The sequence below is a fragment of the Halictus rubicundus genome, chromosome 6, assembly GCF_050948215.1.
Source record: "Halictus rubicundus isolate RS-2024b chromosome 6, iyHalRubi1_principal, whole genome shotgun sequence".
NCBI lineage: Eukaryota > Metazoa > Arthropoda > Insecta > Hymenoptera > Halictidae > Halictus > Halictus rubicundus.
This window is the reverse complement of record NC_135154.1, coordinates 14,644,149-14,668,933: the sequence shown is the minus strand read 5'-3', so window position 1 is coordinate 14,668,933 and position 24,785 is coordinate 14,644,149. Positions and strand designations below refer to the sequence as shown.

Here is a 24,785-nt window from a genome sequence, read left to right as displayed (position 1 = left end):
AAACGCGACATTACTGAGGTACCAAAAGCACGACGTTAAGGAGGGAATACTGTATTCGCTGCGGATATTGAAGGTTATGTGAGAATACAAGAAAACATCATTGTTTATACTTTTTAGAATACTGTTTTCAGATCAACTAAAAGTGTATCAGTAGTTATTTGTTTAAAAAGTAAGAAAATATGAACGATACAGATTTTCACATTGACTAAACTGTTACTGAATGACATTAATTTATCTTATTACTTTATGCAGGTGTAATTGTTTAAAATTCGATATGGTGTTTAAAACGTGGATATCAGCGGATAAAAAAGTGACAACAAACGTGATAAAGCCTGGTTACCAGTATTCTAAGAAAGCAACGGAACGCGCGAATTACAGTGTTTTCATCGAAAACATACAGGTTGCCAATACAGCTATAGAGGATTTAGGAGAAAAATATAATTCGGTTATTTTAGATGGCATATGCGACAAATCGCTATATATTGGCGAAGCAAATTGCGAAATAGATCGTCAAATCGAACGAGTGATTCAAATGATGAACATCGGCGAGAAAAGAGAAGTTACTCTAGACATAGTTGAAGATGTTGATCAGCCTTTAGTTATAAAGTTTGAAGTAACATTACTTGACATTCTATGGCATGAGCCCATTTGGGTATGGACTCCACAAATAAAGTACTCAATAGCATTAAAATACAAAGAAACTGGTGTACATTTATTTAAAGAACATAGGATAATAGATGCATTCCACAAATTTAGCAAAGCTTGCAAAATACTCATAACACTGGAGCCAATATCTGATTTAGAACTGGAAAAATCATTGGAAAACGACATTAATAATCTAAGATTAGTATTGTACAATAATATGGCCGAATGTCACTTAAATCGGAAAAATTACGAACACACAATTTCCTTATGTACTAAAATTCTGAGCCAAGAAAATAACAATATTAAGGCTTTGTATAGAAGAGGAGTAGCGTACGGAAATTTAAAAGATGTGGAAAAGGCTGTTGCTGACTTAGAAAATGCAGTTTCATTGGAGCCAAACAACCGTGCTGTAAAAGAACAATTGGCCATTTATAATGCCCAATTGCAAGAGGCAAATAAAAAGTTTGAAGATATGATGAAAAGAATGTTTAAAGGCTAAAGAATAATGCTATTATATGTATCTGATGCAAAGAAGGACAGGAATAAACAATATTTGTATTTTGTAAATAGAAAAATATGTATTTATTTTTTATCCACAATAATTTATACACTACGATTAGAAATTACAGCTAAGAAAATCTGTTGCAATATGCAGTTTTAAAACTATGTTTATCTGTATCATTATTTCCATTATAATATTGTTATTACAAAAGCGTGCTTAAAGTACTTGTTGTGTACATGACAAATATAGAAACATTTGTATTAAATAATTAAATTACATTATTTGTCGGTAGAGCTCGTTGTAAAGATGCGATGCAGTTTTTTTTATTGCAAGTGAGGCTATAATTTTTCAATAAAATGCTTTGATAATTATATGTACGGTTTTCATAAAATTTTGTCCTTCCATGTAATACTACAAAGTTACGATTATATTGTAAATGATGACAGATATACGTGTTTTACATTGTCACGGAATTTATTAGGAGCTACAATGCGCATGCAGAAAGTAAATTATCTTCTTTCTCCCAGCTGCAATTACATTATAAAATTAGTTAATTGTAATACATTTTTGCAGTTTCTATGCTTAAATAGGATATAAAAGTATCAGGGATTAATTAAAATTACTATATGGCTCAGGGTAAATTGGTTTTAAATGTCTGTAATGACACCTTTACCATGATATATTTTTATTCAATTTTAAATCTTCTTCGTTAGGGTGATTTTTTCAACTAAAATATAACAAAACAAAACTGACATTTCTTTTATATCACAGTAAAAGTGACCATTAAAATGTTGAGAAATACTTGATGAATAATGTTCTTCCTCTTAAACCGCCACCATAAAATCATGTTACTCCCATATTAACATTATAATCCTTAAAATATAAAACCACCCTTTATGTCATACAAAAACAGGTTCATATATAACAAGTTTCTAAACAAGGCTATAATTAACAATCATAGTGACGTGTAACATGTACTTAAAAATGAATGTTAGGTACAATTGTACATTGCTTGCTCAATAATTATTGTTTAGTATAGAGTGATAAGTATGTATAATATTTACATCAATATTTCTTTGGCAAGATAAACTCCAATATATTTTTAAACCTTTTTCTTTACTAAAAACCAATGATATATTTCAGAAATATTGCTTGTAAATTTTGTATTCTATTTGGCACTTATGAAAATGTTAAATTAATATCAATGATGTTTAAACTATGTCTAAAATATCAATAACACATATATATATTCGGAGAAAAATAATTAACGATAAAAAATTTTGGACTGCGAGTCAAATTTGAAAAACAATGGAAATATCTGATATTCTATGTAACTTTTAGTTCACAAAATGTGAACAAAGTGGTAAATCCATTAGAGTGTTGCCATTTATTTATGTGTTAAACAAAAACGTAATAATCTACATGGCATATGTGTACGATTAATAATATCATTATTACATCTACTGTGAATTTAGAATTCGTTAAATGTGGAAAACACTGTGAAATATTTACATTTTTTTTTATTAAAAAAATGATTCGATACAATAAATAAATCTGGCACAGACATAATTTTTTGCTATATTGTGTATAATTTAGCTACGTTAGATTGTAATTAGGGCAATGCAAAAATGTACAAAGTGCGTGTTATTCAATTTCGTCTTTTGAAAAATATTTGAATACGATCGTTTTTTGTGACCTTTAAATGCACGTAAACATTTTAATCATTTAAAACATTATTTTAAATACTTGTATTTCTCTTACATTGTTATTTTAAGTACGTGTATTTCTCTTACATTGCTATTTGAAGTACGTGTTTTTCTCTTACATTGTTATTTGAAGTACGTGTTTTTCTCTTACATTGCTTTTTTTTCTTTGTAGTACATGCATATTTCAATATAAAAGAAACAATTGTAATCAATTATAAAGATTAACAACCCAAATAGATTTTATTCGCACTATAATATCATTTTGCAATAATTTAAATATATTAATTTAATAAAAATACACTGTACATACGTTCACAGATGTTTCGGGATTAATACAATTAACGAAGTGTCTCTTGATGTGACGTAGGGAACAAGGAGCTGCGTTTATGGCCTCGTATCGTATGATTGAAATGAAATTTTGCAATGCCACTTACTGGATTTTGATACACTGATGCACGGTTCAATGGACTCGAAAAAACTGAGGTATGAAGAAGGGAATGAATGTTACGCTAGCTTATGCTTGCCATTGGCAGTGATGGTGGCATTCATTGTTGTGTTTGTTGCCATTTCAGTAGCATGTGCCACTGCTACCGAAACTGACCGCTCCACACATTGTTGGTAGAATGGTTTCATGAACTGAGGAGAAATAAAAATATTTTTTTATAACATTAATATCAATTCATATAACAACCTTCAAGAATTAATAATACACAAATAAATTATCGTAATTCTTGTTAATCTTATATGCGTTACACAATATGAGAAAAGGATGTGAAAACTGTAATGTTCAGTTAGAAAGGTGATCTTATTGCTTTTCGGAGTTTAACGGAACATGAATTATTAGAGACAGAATGCATAACAGTTCTTCTTGATATTTGAGTTCTGCAGAAAGTGAAAATTACAGTTATTTCTCTATTTACTATAAGCAATTATCATACCTTTTGAATACTCGCTCCTGTTAGCATTCAATTTATTATCAAAATTAAAGAAGACAAAAAAATTTAAAAAAAAAAAGGAGAGACGTAAAATAAACAATATCGAAGATCAAAATCACATAATTGGAATGTATGGTACCAAAAATAGTGGAATGTATGTAACTATTGAGTAACCAATAAATATGAATACTGTTAAATCAGAAAAAGTTCAATTGCACGTAATACGATTCGTAAAGTTTGTTCAAGAAATCATAGATCTTGTTAACATGCAGATTGTCAAAAAAACTATAAATATTTTTCATATGCAGACTATTAAAGAAATCATAAACATTTGTTGTATTTAGAGTTTTTAACCAGCTGTTAGATATATTATAAACAAAACATAAATGCTCGGAAGAGAGAGGGCATTTTTTATCTAGTGCATCTTCCATTTTGGAAAAAGACTCATTTGTATGTGTATACATGGGTAAAACAAAATTAAACAGATATTTTAAAAATTCCAATACAGCAGTGATGAGTAGAATAAGTGCAAATAGAGTACTTATAATCCCAACCTGTAGAAATAAAAAAATGGTAGGAATGAATTAGGAGACGTGATAAAATGATTAGTATTGGTTATATAAGGCGAGGCATTTAAAACAGGTCACCCCAATAACTCATTCATTTTTAGTGACAGAAACAAAAACACATTCGTGCTAGAAGAAATTAAGAGGGATCAAACAGATTTTAGGTAGAGTAATGCCAGTGTTACAATTGCAGATTGCACAGTCCTCAAGAGGACTTTATAGCCATGTAATTTTGTTTTCGAGGAAGGTATTTTCCATTTATTTCATTAGAATCGCTGAAAGCGAAGGAGCTATTTAAGTGGTCCATTTTAAATATTTCACCATGTATGAATTATTTACATTTTGGTGTCAATTCATGTTGCGTACAAGATTGCCATAAAATGGAGAACTTTCTTTTACAACAAATATAACATCGCAGATACATAGATTTCTTTTTAAAATACAAAACAAGAAAATTCTTTACGTGTAAGTTCTAAACACTAAAGCTATAAAAAATATTCATAAATCTTTCGTACGTAAAAAAAACTTAAAAGTGTTTTGATATATACAACATATACATTATAAAGATACTACTTTTTTACTGCTAGACTTTGTACAAGTTAGATTTGTATAGTTATAGATAGAAGTGAAATAATAACATTATTCCCTATAATATTTATTAGTAACATTAGAATGCAACATCTCAGAACGAAAATATACTTAGTAGATTAAGGTGTTTGTAGTTAGGGCTACAATTATTTCTTATTGGTTGGACGCTTTACATAAATGAAAGCTGGGAAAATATTCTTGGCTTTTGCGAAAATTCTGCATATGAAATATAAGACAAGGTTAGTTGCTTTCGCGTCCATAGTGTCTTTACAGGCATTCTTTATTAATGCATTGTTCCCCACATATACATACACGCGCACGTACTATAATAAAAGTAATCCTATAAAGATCTTGGAATTTCCTAAATTTCTATATAAAGAATGAAAAACACATTACTTACATTATACCACAAGATATTTGCCACATCATCTAATGTCGTACCAAACGATCTGAAATTTCCACTGTACCTGCACAAAAATAAACAATAAAAACTATTTGTAATGCAACAACCACAAAAACGGAACTATTTATTAAGTTAAATGCGACTCTGTACCTTATATACGTCCATAAAATAAGCGTTATTATACAAAGACCAAGAGCAAAATTGAAAATATTTGCTATAGGGTATAAACCAGTAAAACCAAATATTCCGGATAAGAAGTACATTGTGGCAGCGATCGCGCAAAACACTCCGGGTGTGCGGGCTGCTTTGAAAATGTTTTTGCTTTCATTGTGCAACTTGAACTGAATGAAAGCGTCTTCCATGTCCTAGAGAGAGAGAAAGAAATTGTACAAATCTATACATAAATAATACCGAAATGTCAAAGGGCCTCATTTCAAATTTGAATTGGACCTCATCCAATTCAGATTTTACACATTAATACCACTATCCGTCTATCTCACCTTCTTCAACTTTTCCATGTACGTCTGACTAAACTCATCGCCTCCCATTTTCCTCTTGTTTTGGAACACGTAGAGCGCTTTATCGACGCAACGTAAATGTTCAGATTCCAAGTGTGCGGTTCCCAAGAACGGTTTCTTCCCGCCACAAACGTCTTCCATCGATTTAACATAGAGCTCCTTAGCCTCCGCGACCGCGGTCAGGTTGTTCGCTTCTGCCGTAGCCTAAAATTTGGAGCACAAACGTGTGAACGATCCTCGATTCGAAAGCAACGAGATCACGACACGATCAATTAAGAACAAAAACTTACCACCAACATACTTTTGGGTTCCGGGAGTTCGTCTCCTTTATAAATCTTCATGTAACTCTTGAAGTACTCCAGCAGATCCTTCGCCTTCACGACCTGGCCGTTAATCTTCTTCGTGACTAATTTCTCCGGCGCTAATATCATAGGTATCAGCTCCTTGAGCTGTTCCTTGAAGTCCGGCTGGATCTCGGACAGTCTCCCGTCGAACTTCGGGTTCGTGGCGATGTTGAGGCCCGGGTGCGGCATCAGGAAGCAGGATATGTCCGAGAAGCAGGACTTGATGTGCTTTCTCAGGCTCTGCAGCTCCGTGTGTTGTTTGTCCGAGACCTCGAGCCTGCGTCGCAGGATCGTGTTCCCACCCTCGGCACCGTAATTCGCCTCGTAAGGGTAGCTCCAGTCTCTGACGAGGAATTGCAGCTTCTGGAACGGCGTGCGACCGGATTTCTCCAACGCGAGCCGGCCGTACTCGGTGAACAGTTGCAAATGCTGAAGATCATCCTCCTGGATGTTTTGCGACAGATTGTAGATCTGCACGGACGACACCATCGTGCTCAACGCGAACACGGTCGCGCAATCCCTGACCGTGGACTGGCTGTCGAAAGCACCTTGAGTATCCATTAATATGATCGCCACTTTTTCACCGGTTGGCAATGTGCCGAGAAAAACTTTCGACCACATCAATATCCCCGTTGTGTCCCTCTCCGAGCCTCCTTTCCATGAGAAGCCGCTGAGGGGCTCGTCATCCTTGCCCAGCCAGGAGTCCGTTTCATTGTTGTTGTCGTACTGTCGCATTGATTAATTTATTAGTTCCACGGGATTTGAAATGGCCAGTATAGTATCCTAGGTCTGTGATCAAGAAAATCCTCTTAGAAGAGGTTCAGACAACAGTTTCATACCTTACAGTTCATGTATCGCAGGAAGAAGTCCAGCAGGAAACTCTTGCCTTTCCTGAAGGCTCCCGCCACAGAGACAACAACGACGCTTCTGTCTTTGATGTCATCCTGAAGAAGGATCTCTGTCAAGGCTTCCTCGTTCAACTCGAACGTGTGATCTGGATGAGCCAGTACGATCTGTACTGGTCTAGCCGGGTTCGATATGCTTTCGCTTTCTTTCTGTAGCCGTTCTATTCTCTCCTCCCAGCCTGCGTAGTCTAAGGAGGTTCACACGATTAGTCAAGTATTCTGATACGGTTACACATGCTAACGAGTCGGGCAAAAAGATATCGTCGTACTGGCGACAGTCGTTAACCCCTGCGAACCGTTCTGACCCGGAAACAAACCCGAGAGCTCTTAATCGCGTTGTTTACCACGGACATCTACAAATTAACAATGTCACGTGGCGCAGATGTCAATCACCCGAAAGCATTCGGTGTAAGATTTAATGCCAGATTAAGGTAACGTTACCCCGAACGGTTCCGCAAGGATTAACTACGTGGAAACTCATATTCGTTTCAGCAGCATCGTGCAGGCGTTCATTAGAATTTGAAATCAAACTTCTTTTATCTTTGATTCGAGATCTCTGAGAACAGTTTGCAAAGGGGCAAAGAAAGCACGGCGTTGCAAGGTCTTACCTAGAAGGTCACACGGACTTACGTGTGACGGTACAATTTATTGCACGCTGAACGAAAACAAACAACGCTAGACTAACTGCTACCGCTTATGTGTGTAACGCGCTGACCTGTGACACGCGAGACCGAGCAACTGGTAAAGCTACAGGATTTAAACCGCTGCCAAAACACGTCCTCCTCGTCTGCTCAAGGTTCGTTTAAACAATACGAGGTGCTCGGAACACGCTAGTCTGCTACGAGCTTGCGCGACGCGAGAGTTATTCTACTCTTCGAGGAAAATTGAAAGAAATCAAAGTTCCCGAAAAGTAGATAGATGCTTTTAATATAAGCAACCATGTTCAAACAATGAACGATAAGAAACCCTCTAATCGATCATTGATAACTGTTTATCGGTTGAAAACATGTCTTTGAGTGGAAGAGCCATTCAGATAGTCTGAGAATATAGAGACATAAAAGAATAAATAAATGACGAGTGTAAATGAAACTCTGCATCTCAAAGAAGCTAAGCAACTGCCTTTTACATGCTATCTCAAAAGGAGTAATTATACTATTCCAGACAGTCTATTGCTTTACGAATTCAATTTCTATACCGAACAATTCATTAAAAATTCTTCTGTAAAATATGTATACTTCTTCAAAAATATTTTTACCCTCGTTAACATATTTCTTCCTATCGCATGGAATTTACGAGCAACGTGAAATTAATTAGTGTCAAGCGAATCATCATGTAGATATAGTGATAGCGGCGGCACGGGTGGAAGAACATACATAATTACTGAACAAATGTGGGTTTCAAGGGCTTCCTGCACTTTCCATTTCAAGTACAGTCTCCACGGCGCGCGAATACCGTTCGATGATAAACTATGTGGGGATCTCTCACGATTCACTTTCGATCTGTTTTTATAATGCGCGTACGCACATATAATTGCGCGTGAATTGAATTGCTAGTAGAGGTCACGTGCACATCGCCGTTTACACGAACAACGCTACAGGCATTCGAGGCATTCGCAGGATTTTTTGCGGTACAATGGCTTTCGTTGTTGCGTGCGTACGTCGAGTTAGGCTTGCGAGGAACGGAGAGCAAAGCGAGGTAGCATGACATTCCAAGTATTCTTTGTCATCTCCATTTGCAGTGGTTTTCAAACTTTGAGAACGATGACTGCGAAAAAATATGTATGTAATATTTTTGCAAGATCTACGGTTCTTTTAAAAATTCTTTCACAGCTTCATTAACACTTTATCTACCGGGAGCCTATTAATAGGATTATCAGCAATGCAACTGTGCCGAAAGGAAGTTTAACAAATCTGTTTTTTAAAATTGTAACCGCAACGTTATTAAGGCCGGCTTAGTGGGTCACGATGGAAATTGAAATTGCTGCAGAAGGAGGTATTAAAAAATTGGAAGGATCTATCAAATAATCGTCGGCAGATGCGTTATGATCTGCATACGTTACTTCGTGGCCTTGTCAGAAAGGTTGAATTGTCAACAACTGCATCGGTTCGGATAGTGGAGGTTCTACAGAATCGCCAATAAAACAAACAAATATGGTGCGAATGATATCGTGTTTGGGCTGATTTTAACGAGAAAAATGCGACGAATATGTTGGCAGAAATGTCTTAATCCCGTGACATGTCACACTTCCTGGAAATCGTGCTTTTGGGCCCCGTCTCATCTTTGCGCGCCGTTTCCTTTCATTTCTTTCACGTATATGGAAACGTTACTGTAGTGCGCAATTCCGGGGTACGCTGCGGAGGGTATTACACAGCATCTCATTGAAGACGAAGCGTAGATCGAGTCAGTTCCAGCGTCAACTGCAAGGAGAGCTGAAACGAGCCGGAGCGTTCCAATCTCACGTGACGTAGTGCGTCACGAAGGAGCCCCCGAGCGATTACTTATTGCAAGCGAACGGCCAATTATACTCGCGCGAACACTAATTCTGCCTCCTCTCTTCGCTTCCGTCTTCTCCTTTTACTCTCCTCGACACCGTCGCCCGTCTGCAAAATACACGCCGTCTGCTGCCATCGCTGCACCATCGGCGCCGCGGCGGCAGCTACCTTGCAATCTCCCATTTACACGAATCATTACCGCATTAAACTCGTAAATAGAGGGCGTCGAATTTCTCGTTTGGAACGGGGAGGCCGGCTCGGGCGCCGACCCGCTGCTACACGAATAAAAACAAAATACGAGAATTTAATTAACCGAAAAGCCAACCGACCGAGTCCGAAAGAAGGGAAACACGCGGCGCAGCGATCCCATTGGCCGCGCCGAGCTGTGCCCGTGAAAGCTGAAAACACTGTGCACGACCTCGCCCAATATCGTGAAGGAATTATTAATTACTCTGAGAATTTAATCAGAACGCCGTCGACAGCGTTCACTTCCGTGCGGATCTTTACGAAAATGGCGATGTTTGAGGATTCGACTCGCAGGAATTGAATGTGCCCGGAAGGTTTAGCAACTATGTAATTAGCTACACTTTTTTCGAAGAGGTTGCAGAGGTTGCGACGACTACGGGTTATCTGTTATTTTCACGGCCAGACGCGAGCGTAATTCAAATGCTATACACGTGCTTGGACTTTGGTTCCTTGCAAATGGTAGAGAACGAGAGAAAAGTGTGACGCTTGTACATGTAAGTGTTTTCAAACTAAAATCGAGCGTGTTCTTGTATGTAGAACGATTTGTTTTTTCGAGGTACGAGGTTTCGATGTATGACGTGTTTGTATTTTATGTAATCGGTTTTTCCTTCATGGTAATCCGTGAGAGGGCCAAACAGTCCACGCGGTGTTTGCTAAACTAGTTATAATAAATGCAATTGCGTAGATATATTATGTATACATACAATCGCCAGTTTGTTTGTTCTCCATGTATGTGCCTGGTACGGTATTCCTAAATTAGCGTTACACTAGAAAATTATTTTTTCGTGGTCTATGGAATTTTTAAATGTTGAACAGAAAGTGTTCCACGGAACAGCACGTGGACCGACTGAAATGGAACATCAAAAATGTCCAATTCTCGCGGAGATAGTGCCGCGAAGGGTTAAACAGGGCTTAATTCTTTGAAAAAAAAAACAAGTATAAAGCGCCAGTCAAGATCAAAGGGCATAAAAACGCTGAGTGAGAATACGAAAACGGGGAAAAAATTAGAGACAGAAGAGACACTCACCCGCTACTGGTTCGTTTGTTGTACACACCCGTGGCACACGGTTCACGTTCTCGTCTAAGGTCGTCATCGCAACTTTCTCGGCTGAAAGCAAATTTTGCGAGCGCACATTTAGTTCCACCTGTTCTCCATTTATCTATTTCGGTTGCATGCATCGCTCGCGCGCGTTCCCCGCGTGCATCGCTCTTAGGTTCGTCGAAATGAGACCCTCGCGCGATCGAATCGACTGCTCTCATTAATTTCGTGCAGCATGAACTCGAGATAAAATACGACTTGAAATTCCAACGAATCTTGCCGATCGAGTCGTCGTTATCGCGACAAAAACCGGGCGGTAGAAGGGCACCCATGTAAACGCACACTGTCCGACAGTGGTTTTTGTTGATCTAGGATGTTTGAAGACCTGCTCGACGAAGTGAATAAATTTAATATTCAACGACGGTTCGTGGAAGTTTGTGAATTATTGTAAAGTCACGAAGCGATGATACGACAAATGAATAGTCAATTCCTTGAATTGTTTATCCAGTAACCCTCTATTCGCAAACGTGTTCTCCGACTGTAGGACATTTCAATTGTCGCAACGTTGTCGTAGTCGAAAAGCGTTTACGTAAACCGATCGCGCGGATAAGTGGATCATTTCCAATTCTTGAATCACTGAGATTGGTGAACGATACAGTGTCAACTTTGCGATGAAAAGATTTGATCAGTATGTTGTTCACCGTTTGAGAAAGAAGACGAGACACCTATCCATTTGACAACGGTAGCCTTAAATGATAGCCATTCAAATGATAAAATATTTTTTAGTGAAAACTGTGACAGACAAATAGAAGAATGGACTCTAAATTGTATTCTCGAAGACAGAGACCGTAGACAGCAATAACAACCTTCAAAGAAGATCCCAGTCTACTGGGAACGGGAATCATCGCTGGACACCGGCGCACAAGATTTTATCACAGTAATCGAGACACGAAGAGATCCGTAAACGGAATAATATTATGCAATGGGGGTTACTATTCGGGGTTTCTGGTAATAAGCCAGTTCCCTATACGAGTTTCAACAGTACTTTATCTCGTACTTAAGCCATCATATCGTTTCACCAGCGTGCTCCGAGCTCCCGAAAACTCGTTCCCAAATTTCTGGTAGCACGCCAATTCTCATCACGATCAAACCCCCGGATTCTATTGAACCCGTACTCTACTCGGCATTTAAGCGATCCTGCGTCACAGTTGTATTTTAGGGGCCGCGTTTAGACCAACAACTCCATTACGCCGCGTTCTGGTAATAAGCCAATCGACGAAATATTTGGAAACGACCTTAGCGAACAGTCCCTACTAGGAGGTCTAGAAGGTCCTGGGCTAGGACCTGGGGTACAGAGACGTTTAAACGAAGGTCGATATCTAAATTTTCATCGGCCACTGAACAAGAACCGCAAGACCACGTTTTGATCGACATAGGACCTGGACCGAACCCTGGGGCCAGAGATTCTGCGTCACGGTTGCCTACAAGAGGGTCCTCGACCACTGAAACAGAGCCACAAGATCACGTTCTGATCGACATAAGGGACCTGGGATACGGAGATGCTGGAGTCAAGATTGAGATCCAAGCTGTCCTCGACCTAGTGAGCTCATCAGGTTGCATCACAGCTGAAGATCGAGTTCGGATCGATGCGGTAGCTAAGCTAACCTCCAGAGGCAATCGAACGTAATGATGAGGCGTGCCTGACCGCGAACTTGAGCGATCATGCCTATCACTAGGTGTATTCGAGGAGCGCACCACGGTTCGCGTTCCGCTGGCTGACGGTCTCATTCGCGCGGATCGGCTGGTTCCTGGTCCTCGGGGGCTTGATCGGCTCCCTTGACCTGGTTGCTGCCGGTTCCTCGGCCCGTCTCCGGCTCGGCGGTATCTTTCTCCTCTCGCTCATCGCGGTCACTCACATCCGTCACAGGAGGAGACAAGCTCGAAAAGGGAACGCGCGCGAGACTCTCCCGACCGGGAGAAACACGACGGAGCACAAGGGGACAAAACTCGTCCCGGAGAGTCCGCTCGGATCGAATCGGCACGCGCAAACGACGCTCCGCGCGCACACACGATCAACTAGCAAGTCGCCGCGGAGCCGACTAGAAATATCCTGGTGGTGGTAGCCAGCCGATGGGACGCGGTTAGGCGGCGGAGAGCTCGCGAGTTGGCAGCATCCCGCAATCAACAAATACCGGTGAAGCCCGGTTGACACCGTTGCGGGGTGTCACCTTGTATCGCGACACCCTCGCCACCTTTGACCGCTGGCTCTCTTTTAGCACCGACGCTAGGGTGCCCCTTATTTCTCGACTTTTTCTGGTCTTACTCGCCCTAAATTTCAGCACTTGGTGAGAAAATGATCTGTGCCGAATTTGGAGGCCATCGGACAACGGGAACCCGCGCCGGGACATTTGCGGAGTCAGGAGTAGAGAACATGCAGCATAGAGACGTTCCTAACATTTAGAATGCAGTCATTGTGATCGACATTTATTGATAGTATAATGACTTCTGTAGTCAAACGGTTGATAAATGCAAATCGGTCAAATAAGTTCGTGTCAAAGTCAATGTAAAAAGTTTTCGCGTGTTTCAATATTCACAGGTAAGTTCTAATTCATTAAAATGAGATTGATAAAATAAAAATTCTATCGATTTTTGTACAAAATTTTTATTAAGAAACACCTAAAAAAGGTATGTTAGTGGAATGATTAAAACAGGCGAGCAGAATCTTGGCAAATATTAGATCACTTGGGAATCATTTTGGAGAACATTTTTCAAACGAACCCGTCTGTCGGGCAAGACAAAGAAGAATGGAGAATAAATTGAATATGCGTGAAGATAGTCGCGTCCAGATGCGTGGTCATTGAGTATAAATGTCAAGTTACACAGCACGAATATGTGTCAGTGCTCCTCGAAAGGTTAATTTGAATGTGCAGACGTCCCAATGGCTCTGAACGCAGAGAATTTATTGGAATTCTACTAAAGCGACATGGTTTCTTTATTAAAATTTATTTTCTCTTTCCCAAGGACACTTTGAGCTCTGTAGAGAAAAATTAGTTTTGATCCTACAACTCTGTCCTTAACATTTTTATCATAAAAATATGGAAAAATCAATGTTGCAGAGCTGTTTCGGAAACTCATGTGTGCATCTTTATGCAAGATAGAAATCTTTTTCATCGATTGTAAGAAATAGGAGCCAAACAGAAACATCACTCTTCTTTTAAAAATGTTCCAGAGTTGATAATAATATACCGTCATCCTCAAATTTGTGTTATTCCATTTAAATTTTATCTACTCGTTTTTCTCATAAATGCATGAAATCCGCAGTCTAATTATTATTCATAATATTGTAGTTTCATGTATAGTTTCTTGAGCTATGTCTGACCACAGACAGTCTCATTCCTTTTCTTCGTTTCTTTGTCTCCTTTCTCCGAGATTAAAGTTTCACCTGCAACGACTACGAATTATTCAGAATTCTATTAATTATTTACTATCCGCAGTCCCGGTATAAATTTTTAACCACTCTAATCTTACTCTACTCGTTTCAACATTATTGCTTTCAGTGAAAGAGCATTCTGTTTACTCGAGTCGATACAATGGGCAGTTGCGAAATGTTACTCAACTTTCTGATTGATATTTATTGTTCCGCTGTCGGCGGCGAGGAGTATAAATCGAGGAAATAAACCATCGAGAGCGGTGTAAATTCTTAACCTCGGTAAATCGGAAAGTTCGAAGAGCTTGATAGTTGGCAATGATCCTTCGAACGGATATTACTGGCTGGCTGGTGAACGGCGGCGTCACGTCAGTTTGCGTCGTATGCAGAATTTTACAGTCGGGTAGGGTCTATTTTTAACCGGATCTGTTTATTTTTGCTTCAATTTGGTCAGGCACCCGAAAACTCATGCACACGGCCGGTCTGTTTGAGTTTCGCACTGCACTCGGCTAAGCGCAGCAGCGTATCGAATCAAGAACACAAGGAAACGGTGGCAGCGATTGCCACTTTCGAATCTCTTTCTCTCCGTGTTCCGTAATCAGAAAATTGCATAACGAGACGATAAACGAAACCGATCTATCGAATTATGCCACACGAGATGGGCGTGGAGCAGATAATAATAAACCGGTGGTTATCGAGAGAAGCACGAACGAAGAGATAATGATTTCCCTCAAATTTCTCTAGCATCCATCATCGAACCTGCACATTTATCTTTTATCGTTCGAGTTTCGTAACGCTGCGTGTGCGAAACGACACGATTGATGACGTCACGGTAAACAAAAATTTAAATGCCAGAGATTATTGAGCGGGACAGAATTTTTATAAATAGAGTATAAACAGCGTCCAGCGATTACGTGGCCGTTTACCCGATATACACATCCTCCGCTAATATTTAACGTTCTAGCCAAGAGCCGCGAACAAAGGAATTATGGCCGTAGGAAAACAGACAATGACGAGTTAAATATGTTTTCACACGTGGAAACGTAGACTTTACCCTAACGGCACCCTCAGGGCTAGAACCGGATTATACGTAGACGAAATGGGAAAAAACCACTCTGAAACAATTCATTCCTCGACTTTGCTCGACTTGCGAACGCTGTTTACCTCTTTCGCCGCGTATACGTAAGACGATCTGACGTCAATTTCGTTCATGCACGTTGACACAAGACATGGTTCGATCTTAATTTAGTTGGACATGTAGGAAGATAGTCGGCGCGAAAGGTTTCCTAAAAGTCACCAAGACGAAATTCATTAGCCGACGACTGTGGCAAGGGTGTCCCAGAATGTTGACTCTCCACAGATTTTATTTATCATAAAAGATGTTGCAGAGCATTGTTAGTGTTGCTCATTTTAATGTATAAAAGTACATTCATTTAAAAAAAAAGAATTTAATTTTTTCCTATATGTTTATAAAAGTTTAGTAAAATCAATGTCAACGATGAGTTCCTTACAACCTCGTGGCTGTCTACACAATCATGAATTTCTAATCGTTCAATGATAAGATATAAATTTATATTTTTAAGCGCGAACTTCCGAGGATTGAGGATCAATTGCTACAATAAAATCAATAAAACGACATACATCACTCTGTCGAAGAGTTAAAGAACTTATTTGTTACAATTTTTACGTGCAAAAATGTTTGAATCCATTTCTGAAAACCAAGTCCGGCGATTGTCTTGAAGACTAACAGACGTTACCAGCAGAAGTTAATATTTTAAAAAGTTGTACTAACCACAAACATATTTCAACAGCTATCTTTCAAAATAGCGTCTAAACTTACGATGAATTTCCTGACTAATAGCAAAGCAGTTGGCCTTGAAGTGGGTAAAGATATTCAGCTTGCGTCACGTATTTCAGCTTTAAATCGAGTACTGCAGTCATTCTAAATGTCATTTAAATAGACTAAAGGATGCGTATAAATGTACACAAAAGCACAACATTTATCTCTATCACCTATGAGAAACCATGTTGTGAAGGATACAAGTGAAGGACACCTTCAGCTATTATACAGGGTGTCCCAAAATGTCGCATTTCCTTGAAAGCTGATTCTTGAGTTCATTTGAGCTAACTTTTTCCTTCACAAAAAAAGTTACAGTAAATTCGAGACATACTAGAACGACTTAGCTGAACCACGAATTCTTCAACCATAAAATGATCTTTAAAAACCAAGGTCGCGATTGAATAAAATAGTTATAGCATCCTTTAAATCCCGCGGAAGCAACCATGAGCAATAGCGAAGGATTAGCTTTCACTGCATCACTGCGTTCGACGATCCAGCAGAAGAAACGTTCATGCAACAGCCAGCTTACAGCGTCGTTAACATTTCTGCCATTCACGATCCGCTGCTCGCGGAAGCGATTCCGTTCGGTCAGTGGAAAAGTTCTCGGTCGCATTGGCGACCGATTTCTTCGCAGCATTGTTGGCCGCGTTCTGAAGAGGCGCGAGAACCTGGAGGATCTTATGACAACGCTGCAGAGTATCGGAGCCCGGGGCTGTTGCAGAACTGGTAATTGAACGGTGCTCGTCGCGCCGCATAAACTTCGGGCATATCGCGGTTACTCCCTGCAGAAATATAAATAATCCTGAGTAGGAGATAACAACAATAAACGAAATTAACGATAGTGTAGCTGCCCGAAGGAGGCATAACAATCCCAACAGCCGAACAGCGACCTCTCCGCATTTCTTTAGTCCACCTTGTCCCGTTACCCTTGGCGAGTTGACCGGTTTCTTGCCCGATCATGGTTGTCCCTGAGGCTACCCTTTTTTCCCAATATAAACCTCGCTCGTCCTGGAATATTTGCCACAGGAGAATGTAGGGGGCCTGCGTTAGTCTGTTAACGAGCCAACACCAGCCAGTGCGGTTAAAGTCTTGTCCACATTTGAACACCAGATGAATACCTTCAATCAGAGCTGCTCAACGTGCCCGTGGGCACAGCTGCGGGCAAAGCTACGGGCAAGGACTTAACGGAGTGGGGATAGGCCGTGGCACAGCCGTATCTGGCTACTGTGACAATGTGTATGACAAATACATGCAGCCTTGCCCGCAGGGGCGTGGCTTCGGGCCCGCCGATCTGTGTACGCCCAGGGCAAGAAAATCGCTGCCCGCACGGGCAGACGCTGAACAGCTCTGTCTTACGTTCTAACAATTTAGTGTAAGAAATTCAGTGTAGGAAGAAAGTTTCCTGCAAATATCTCGGGAACTTGTAATTCTCGCCAAAAACGAAACGTTGCCTGGGAATGTTTGCGAATCGGACGATTCGATTTTTTGACGACGCAGAGGGTGATAGGACGTTTCTGGTTTTAGATGGAGAGACCGCCTTAAACAGATATCTAGGGGAAAGCACGTCGTTATGCGGCAGGTCGCGGCCCCGATCGTTAACTCGACGGTTTTACAACGGCCGCTAACTGTACCGATCTGAAATCCACGGCTTTCGTTTCGCGCTCCTCCGGCCGCGAGTGTGCGCTCGTAAATCGGCAACATTCGCGGAAAAGACGAACGGGAGAAGGCTACCGGAATAACGTGGCTAACGAAACGTTACGAGAATGCTACACACGCGATTTAGAGAGCCCGTTGGGGCTTTTCGGATTGGCCGAACGGGGCTCCGCTCGGCTCGACTCGATTTTCTGCGCTCCCTGCTCTTACACGCTCGGATCGACGACCTCGAATCTCGCGTGATCCAATTCCTACGCGAGGAATGTTTCGTGAGAAAAATCATTTGATTATTAATCAGGTTTAGTTCGAAGGATTGGAGATAACAATGCTTATCGTTGCGGAATTTAGACGTTCATGTTCGAAGCGAATTGTTGAAACACGGAACAATAAGGACGTTAGTATAATTTAAAAGAAACGAAAGGGGTGTTTCTGGTTAATTTACATTTTTGCGATTGATGCAGGAGCCTTCTCGTTTGCACGAACACCCCCAGTCTAGTTTCACCAAAGGATGATCATGGAAATCACGTTTCCACTTTCCAGATGTATCTAAACAGTGTGCATTTCTTTAATTTCTTGAATTTAAGATGTTGTAAAAAATGTCGAGTGGAAAAGAAGGTTCATATGTTCAATTGACGACCTTGTAAATTGTACTTGTTGAAGTTCCACATGTTTTTGTATGTACATTGCCGATTATTTGAAGTAAGAATCAATCGTCATGGTCTGTGTTTAGAATGGTGTCAGCTGCACAAAAAATTAACGTTGAATACTTTCTACGAAAGTTTTCTGTATTATTAATGGACGGATAATTTCTATTCACCACGGAATTTAATTGACTTCGAAATTTTTATCATATTTAGTAGAACATGATGTACCCCGAAGAAAGGATTTTAAGTGCTAATAATTATGATCCATATGGCTCGCACTAATACTCGTAAGTTCATTATCGAAGTAGAAAGGCGCAGTTTTTTTCAACGGGCACTAAAGAACGTGTAAAAGAGCGTACAAACGTTCAATACTCAAGAAAGTAAAGTGAAAGGTAGATAATTAGCAGTATCGAATTTCCGCTTTTCTCTTCAAATGGTCACTCAGGGTAGAAAGCTACGTAGGTAAGGTGTCAATCTTTCTATCTGTCCCAATGCACGCATTGAATGCCTGCAATTGTAACGCGAGGAGAAAAAGGAAATAATATGTATATTGAATGACTACTTCTTCCTCGGCGATTGTTTGAATTACAAGTCAACGAGGTTAGGCGGTGCAAAAAACAGTCATTATGCATCGTAGCGTGTTGAAGAACATACGTGTCGTTCATCGTGAACGTTCGTTGTTGCGCACACTTCACGTGGGATCCAGACTAAAGCAACTTGTACACTTGAGAATGCACGTGATATTCATGTATGATATTCGTTATAGAATACATCTGATTGCTATCAGCAATCATGTATACATCGCGCGTACGGATTATTTAACACTAGGTTTACGGAGCGCTAAAAGCGACTATTTTACATTATTTTATAAAAATAACACGAATGTACTTGCTTAAATTTTTAGCGATTTTTGTTGTAATATGCGCTCAAAGAAATAAATCTGTTGAATAACTCCTCACAAATGCATCTTCATTTCAATAATCGTAAATTAAAACATTTAGATCCGTAATTTAGTTTCGTAAATTTAACGTTAAGTCGCATGTTGTAATATATACGGTGTTCCCGAAGTTTTTAGCGCCAAATAGTGGGAAAATTCAATAACAGACATTTCTGCTTTAGATTTTTGTACACTCGAGAAATCAGAATTAGAAAGAAGTTAAAGAGAAAAGAAAAATTGTATTCATGCGTACTGAAGTAATCATTCGACGGTTGCGCAGACGTTTAAATCATCGAATGGATAGGAAATCGCAGCTAGGAAGCCTTTCTTTGAATTTATGCAAACAGACAAAGAGAACGCGATCGACGTGAACCGTTGTGTAACAAATCGCGTGACAAAAATTTAATCCATATATACCTACGCTAAAATCTAATGGCAGTATTCGTTATAAAACAGAGACATTCTGTACCGAGTTATAAAAACTGTCAACTTTATGCAATCGTAGTGTTGAAACTTTTCAGCTAGAAACTAATGGCCATATAAATGGACATAGACGTAGCCTAAATTTCAGTGTGAATAAAAAAGAAATACTCTATCCTCGCCGACCTAATGTACTTAGCTAGTTGAATCGGTGTTTAAGAATTTCTTCAAGGAATTTAATCAATTGACTCGACTAAGCGGGTAATTGGACACTTATTTACCCATTTAGGGTTCTCAAGTTCATTCCGCGAAGAACGTTCAACAAGATTCTCATTCTTCGCTCTCCTCGAACTTTAATTCGTTTATAAATTCTAAAAAATTTACAAAGATGCCCTGAGCAGTAAAAACGTCAACAGAAAATATAAAATTGTGTTACAAACTAGAACAAATAAAAAATCCAAGCAACACAGCTAATAATAATAACTAACAAAATAAAATCACGAAATATGCGTTTTCCATCCTTATCGTCTAGGGTTGTTTTCACCGCAGAACAATCTTACGACTAAAAATAAAATACGTGTCACATATTTGACTGAAAATTATCTGAACTTTTTATCAACACGAATCTTCCAATTTAGAAGCAGGTAGACCAATGACAAATGAACTTGTGCAAATAAAGAAAAGTCTTCCAGACGGCGTTTGAAACTTCCAAACGAGATAGCCTAATAAATGGCACACTACACTTGAGTAACGTCCTATTCCATCGCAGACTGAGCCTAAGCGATCTCCACGGAACCCGGCAGCGTGTTCGCAAGAAAAACGCAGCCGTTCGACGCAGGGGGCGGCAAGATTGCGAGGGTTTAAACGCATGTATGAACGCATCACGGTGTCTTTCGCTCGGCGTACAACGGGCGTGCTTTTATTTTACGACGCCTGTTCGAAACGTTGGACGCTGGACGTCGTTATCGGCGGTCACATAAAATTCTTTTTATAGAGTATATGGTTGCAATCCCGTGGAGGTAAACTGTGACCCCTCTCCCCAACCCCCAGGTGCTCTGGCCCCTTGATCGTTGACCGTGGACCGTCCCCGTCGAAGAAACAAGAGGGAACCCCGTGTTTTCAGACGGGACGCAATTAACGGTGCGCGCGCCCGTCGATTGTCTTCGAACTCATCTGACTGAATAATGCGAGTTTAATTAACGAGGCACGGAAATACGGGAGCGGCCGATGAAGCGAATTGGACGGGTCTATCGCTATGTGGAACACGTGTACCATGTCCGTGTGCATGCGTGCGCGTGTGCCCCACCGTGTATTGGTACACTCCAGAGGAGAAACTCTTGGCATTAATCTTATTGGATTGCTACAGAGGGATTTGCGAAGTCCTTGTTGGCAATTGACATAGTTCCCATTCACTACACCGCGCCTTGCGTCTTTTCCCAATTATCATCGAAACTTTGAGTCTAGTCGCTGCATATACCTACGCAGGCGCGCGCGTGTGTGCGTGGGTCTGTGTGTTTCTCTACTTTCGGTTCACGAGAGAGAATTTTGATCGGATCACGCGGGGCAAGAGTAGATAAATTCTTGAAATCTGTCAGAGAAATCACGGAAAAAGTTCGAAAGTCGTTCATTACTCTACCGCCCCCATTTTTAATGATCATTCCGCGGTAACCTTAACCAACCCGCTCGATCCATTTATTCTTTGTAATTTTATTCCCGCAGGAGCTTCATTTATATCGAGTGGAAGGGATCAATAATTTGTCAGAACTTCTTAAGGAAATAATACCAGGGAGCAGAAGCCAATTTCGAAAGTTTGATCATTCATTACATCGGACCTCTTTTTCCAATTATCTTCCCCAGTGGAAACTTTGGATTCGACGCTTTTTTTTTTCTTCCCCCCTCTCTCGCTTCAACTTCGGGAACGACGCGGTATTTAATTTAGACAGCTTGAATAGGAAATTCAGCGAATATTGTTAGCAACACCGGGCCGGCTGCTTTCTACAATCTCGTTATTGTTCTTCGATACTTTCTTTCGTTACCCGGTCGCTCGGATGTATCAAATAAACAGGTTCCACGCTTTAAAAAAGAAAAAGAGAGATTATTAGTAGGATTTTGAATGAAGTTTCGAGATCTTCATTGACCTCCATGTTAGTGTAGAAAAAATGTTCTCTAACGTTTAAATATCGACAACAGGATCCGATTTCGAAAATGGTCTGGATTAGTTGCAAGATATAGGAGTTACATAGGTTTCGTTTCTTAATAACGTTATAGGGCACGTTAAGTATCTTTTCAGCCCGAATACGGTAATTATACCACGCAGAGAGCTGCCGACTAATTCATGCGTACGGCGGAGCTTTGGAAATTTATTGCTGATTATTATTTCCGTCGGCGGAAAGGAGAACCGCGAACTATCGGGTAAACGAGACGACTCGTTTTCATTGGACTCGTTGCACGTAAACCTATCGATGGTATTCAATGAAACACGCGCGCTGCGTCGAATTGAATAGGTATGCCAATATGCGGGTCTCATTTCCAATCCCAAATATCACGCTCGGCGCTCTATAGCGGGCCGCGTTTCGAATCGCTTTGAAACCCGGTGCCTGCCTTTCCCACCTGTTTCATTGTCGGCGAGTTTCATTTAACGCGGAATAATGTTATAACTTCGCCTGGGATATACGTATCGCGGATGCCTTTGCCGATTCATTGTCTTACGTGCCGACTGAAAACTGCGTGATGAATAACAATTTTGGCCGGGACAGAACGTGCCCGGTCACCCTCAATGTTCCGACGCTGTAAAGCCGCTTATTTTCAAAATACGATGTCCCGTGGAAATTAGTCCGGTTTCGAATGATTCCAAATAAAAACAAGCCCGATTTCCATGGATTCGCGGTTCGCGATACAAACGGCTTAAAATCGCTGGAACTTTTGACGTGACACAATTGCTGATACGAACTGAATACCCGCACGTTCGTACGGTATCGATTATCGAGTCGCGATCTGTACCTTCGGTGTGCCTGTAAATACTGAAATTTTTAATCGGTGCCGGTGAATTTTGATCAGGTTGCGATAGTTGTGGCCATACCAGGATATTCTCACCTATGTATTTTTGTACTATTATAAAATTTTTATTCGTACCTCTGACGCGTTTATAATTACGCAAATTTATGTTCGAGGCCCTTCCCACGCTTCCGTCAATGATTCATAAATTTTGGTGTAAGCGTCCTCGATCATAAAGACCGCAGTCTAATATTAATGTACCCGGAATATCAACTGTTGGTTCTCTATTTTTGTTAGCGTTAGCATGTTTCCCCAATGAATAGACGATTTTTCCATAGTTACTTTCTCTCGCACAAGCAATAGCTCAAGTATTTCCGTGTCTATTGTGATTGAGAACCTCCGTTACAATGCACCTGTTGCGAAGGTAATTTCGCCAATCTTGTTTCCTTCATCTTTTTAGCATCGACGGGAACGGTTCTCAATCAATAACTTCGTAATCCCGTTAAAACTCCTAACACCATAACCTCTATGAAACAATCAACAGTTTGTCGCGAAACGAACTACAAATATTCAATCAAATCGTTCACGATACCATGAAACACTATACAAAATATTTTCGAATTCTTGGACGCGCTCGTTGCCAGCCTGGCATATGTGCGACGATCACGATTCTATAAATCGCACGAAGAAAATCGATCAACTGTGCAACTTCAGTGAGAAGTTGTAACTTGTCTGTAACAATGTCTTATTTCACATTTTACAAGAGGCTACATTATCACCATGAAGACTATTGCTGTAATAAATGCCGATCACGATCGCGTTAAATAGTTTAAATTCATTCTGATTCGTATATCCGCGCGTAATTCAATTTCTCCGTTGATTACATAACAATTGTTTCGAGCGTGCTAGCGTAGAGGAGACAGTGGCACAAGCATCAGTTTGTTGTCGACAGCCGTAACCGCTGGCATGATTATTAATCATGCTGAGTAATAAGAAACAAGGACAATCACGTCGTCGCTCGACGGAATTCAAATTTCCCTCGTTTTTCTGGTTCGAGTTCGAGAGTCGATCGCGCGCGGCAGCACTTACGTGCCATGCTTCGAGGCTACGTCATCCTCCTTTGACAGAATATCGTGTTACTGCACATAATTACGAATGCACAACAGACCATTACGCTATTTATAAATTATCATGTCACTGCAGTAAGAAATGAAAAAAAGTCCCGCGTCACTGATAAAAACTGTTCGCGACCGTGTTATAACCTCAACAATCACGAACGTTACACGGCAGTTTCACTAATCTTTGCACTCCAATCGTGCATATATACCTTGCTGGGAGGCAATTACAGAGTCATAACGTCAGTCCCGAACCAGTAGGCGATCTCGAGTCGGGAATCTCGACCGAGACAGAGGATTTCTCAACGACGGTGTCGCCGAAGTACACCTGGCAACATTCCCTCGCAAACTATATTTCCGTTCTAGCTGCTGTCGAGTCACCACGTGGTTCGAATAAAATCGTGCCAACGAAGAACGCTAATGTTCGACGGTGCACGGGCTCGAATATTCGCCAGAGACCGTGGACAAAATGTCAAAAAAGTACAATGCATAACGGTATGGGGGTTACAGATGGCACTCCCGGTCCAGAACACGTTCCCACAATTATCGTACGCGGTTTTTTGATATCACTGTCGTTCCTCGCGCTTTCCACGGCCTGTACCGCCATGGAATATTAAGAAATCTGAACAGCACTTACCCACATACGAGCTCCCGTAGTCACCACTATGTTTACGATTTTCACTGTCCGCCATATTGGGATACGAATGACGCCACTTCCGTAACTGCGTGCAACTGTTTCACTACGTAGGTTAAAACTCGTCGCTCGGGAGACTCGTACCTGCTCTTACCCAGCGACAATCACGGCGATATGCTCGACGGCGAAACGTTAATTGAATGGAAATGCAACGAATAATGGCGAGGAAAGT

General features: G+C 40.4%; 2 protein-coding genes across 7 annotated transcripts; one reads left to right on the top strand and one right to left on the bottom strand.

Annotated features, from left to right (window-relative positions):
* Positions 1-33: 33 nt before the first annotated feature.
* On the top strand, positions 34-2,395 carry LOC143354724 (tetratricopeptide repeat protein 9C). The gene is made up of 2 exons (XM_076788994.1): positions 34-169; positions 253-2,395. Exon 2 carries the CDS (start codon positions 275-277, stop codon positions 1,142-1,144), a length of 870 nt encoding a protein of 289 aa, XP_076645109.1. The 5' UTR covers positions 34-169; positions 253-274; the 3' UTR covers positions 1,145-2,395.
* Atl (atlastin GTPase) lies at positions 1,601-24,772 on the bottom strand. 6 transcript variants are annotated; one of them, XM_076788988.1, is made up of 8 exons: positions 12,645-13,047; positions 10,878-10,958; positions 7,047-7,300; positions 6,154-6,933; positions 5,846-6,067; positions 5,496-5,710; positions 5,343-5,409; positions 1,601-1,674 (listed from the first exon to the last, which is right to left on the bottom strand). In XM_076788988.1, the coding sequence occupies exons 1-8, from the start codon at positions 12,790-12,792 to the stop codon at positions 1,657-1,659; spliced, it is 1,785 nt and encodes a 594-aa protein (XP_076645103.1). In that variant the 5' UTR covers positions 12,793-13,047; the 3' UTR covers positions 1,601-1,656. The 6 variants fall into 6 exon arrangements, with proteins under 6 accessions (XP_076645103.1, XP_076645100.1, XP_076645102.1 ...); XM_076788985.1 differs by having other exon boundaries at positions 1,601-3,489; positions 12,645-13,044; XM_076788987.1 differs by lacking the exons at positions 1,601-1,674; positions 12,645-13,047 and adding exons at positions 3,862-5,265; positions 24,557-24,769.
* Between the last annotated feature and the right edge of the window lie 13 nt (positions 24,773-24,785).

Bases quoted from the DNA above. Each gene is read 5' to 3' on its own strand.
- LOC143354724 (XM_076788994.1), top strand. From the start codon at position 275: ATGGTGTTTAAAACGTGGATATCAGCGGATAAAAAAGTGACAACAAAC.
- Atl (XM_076788984.1), bottom strand. From the start codon at position 12,792: ATGAGCGAGAGGAGAAAGATACCGCCGAGCCGGAGACGGGCCGAGGAA. The intron at 10,959-12,644 runs GTGCGCTCCTCG...ATTTGCTTTCAG, and splicing joins CCAGCGGAACGCGAACCGTG to CCGAGAAAGTTGCGATGACG. The intron at 6,068-6,153 runs GTAAGTTTTTGT...TCCAAATTTTAG, and splicing joins AACCCAAAAGTATGTTGGTG to GCTACGGCAGAAGCGAACAA.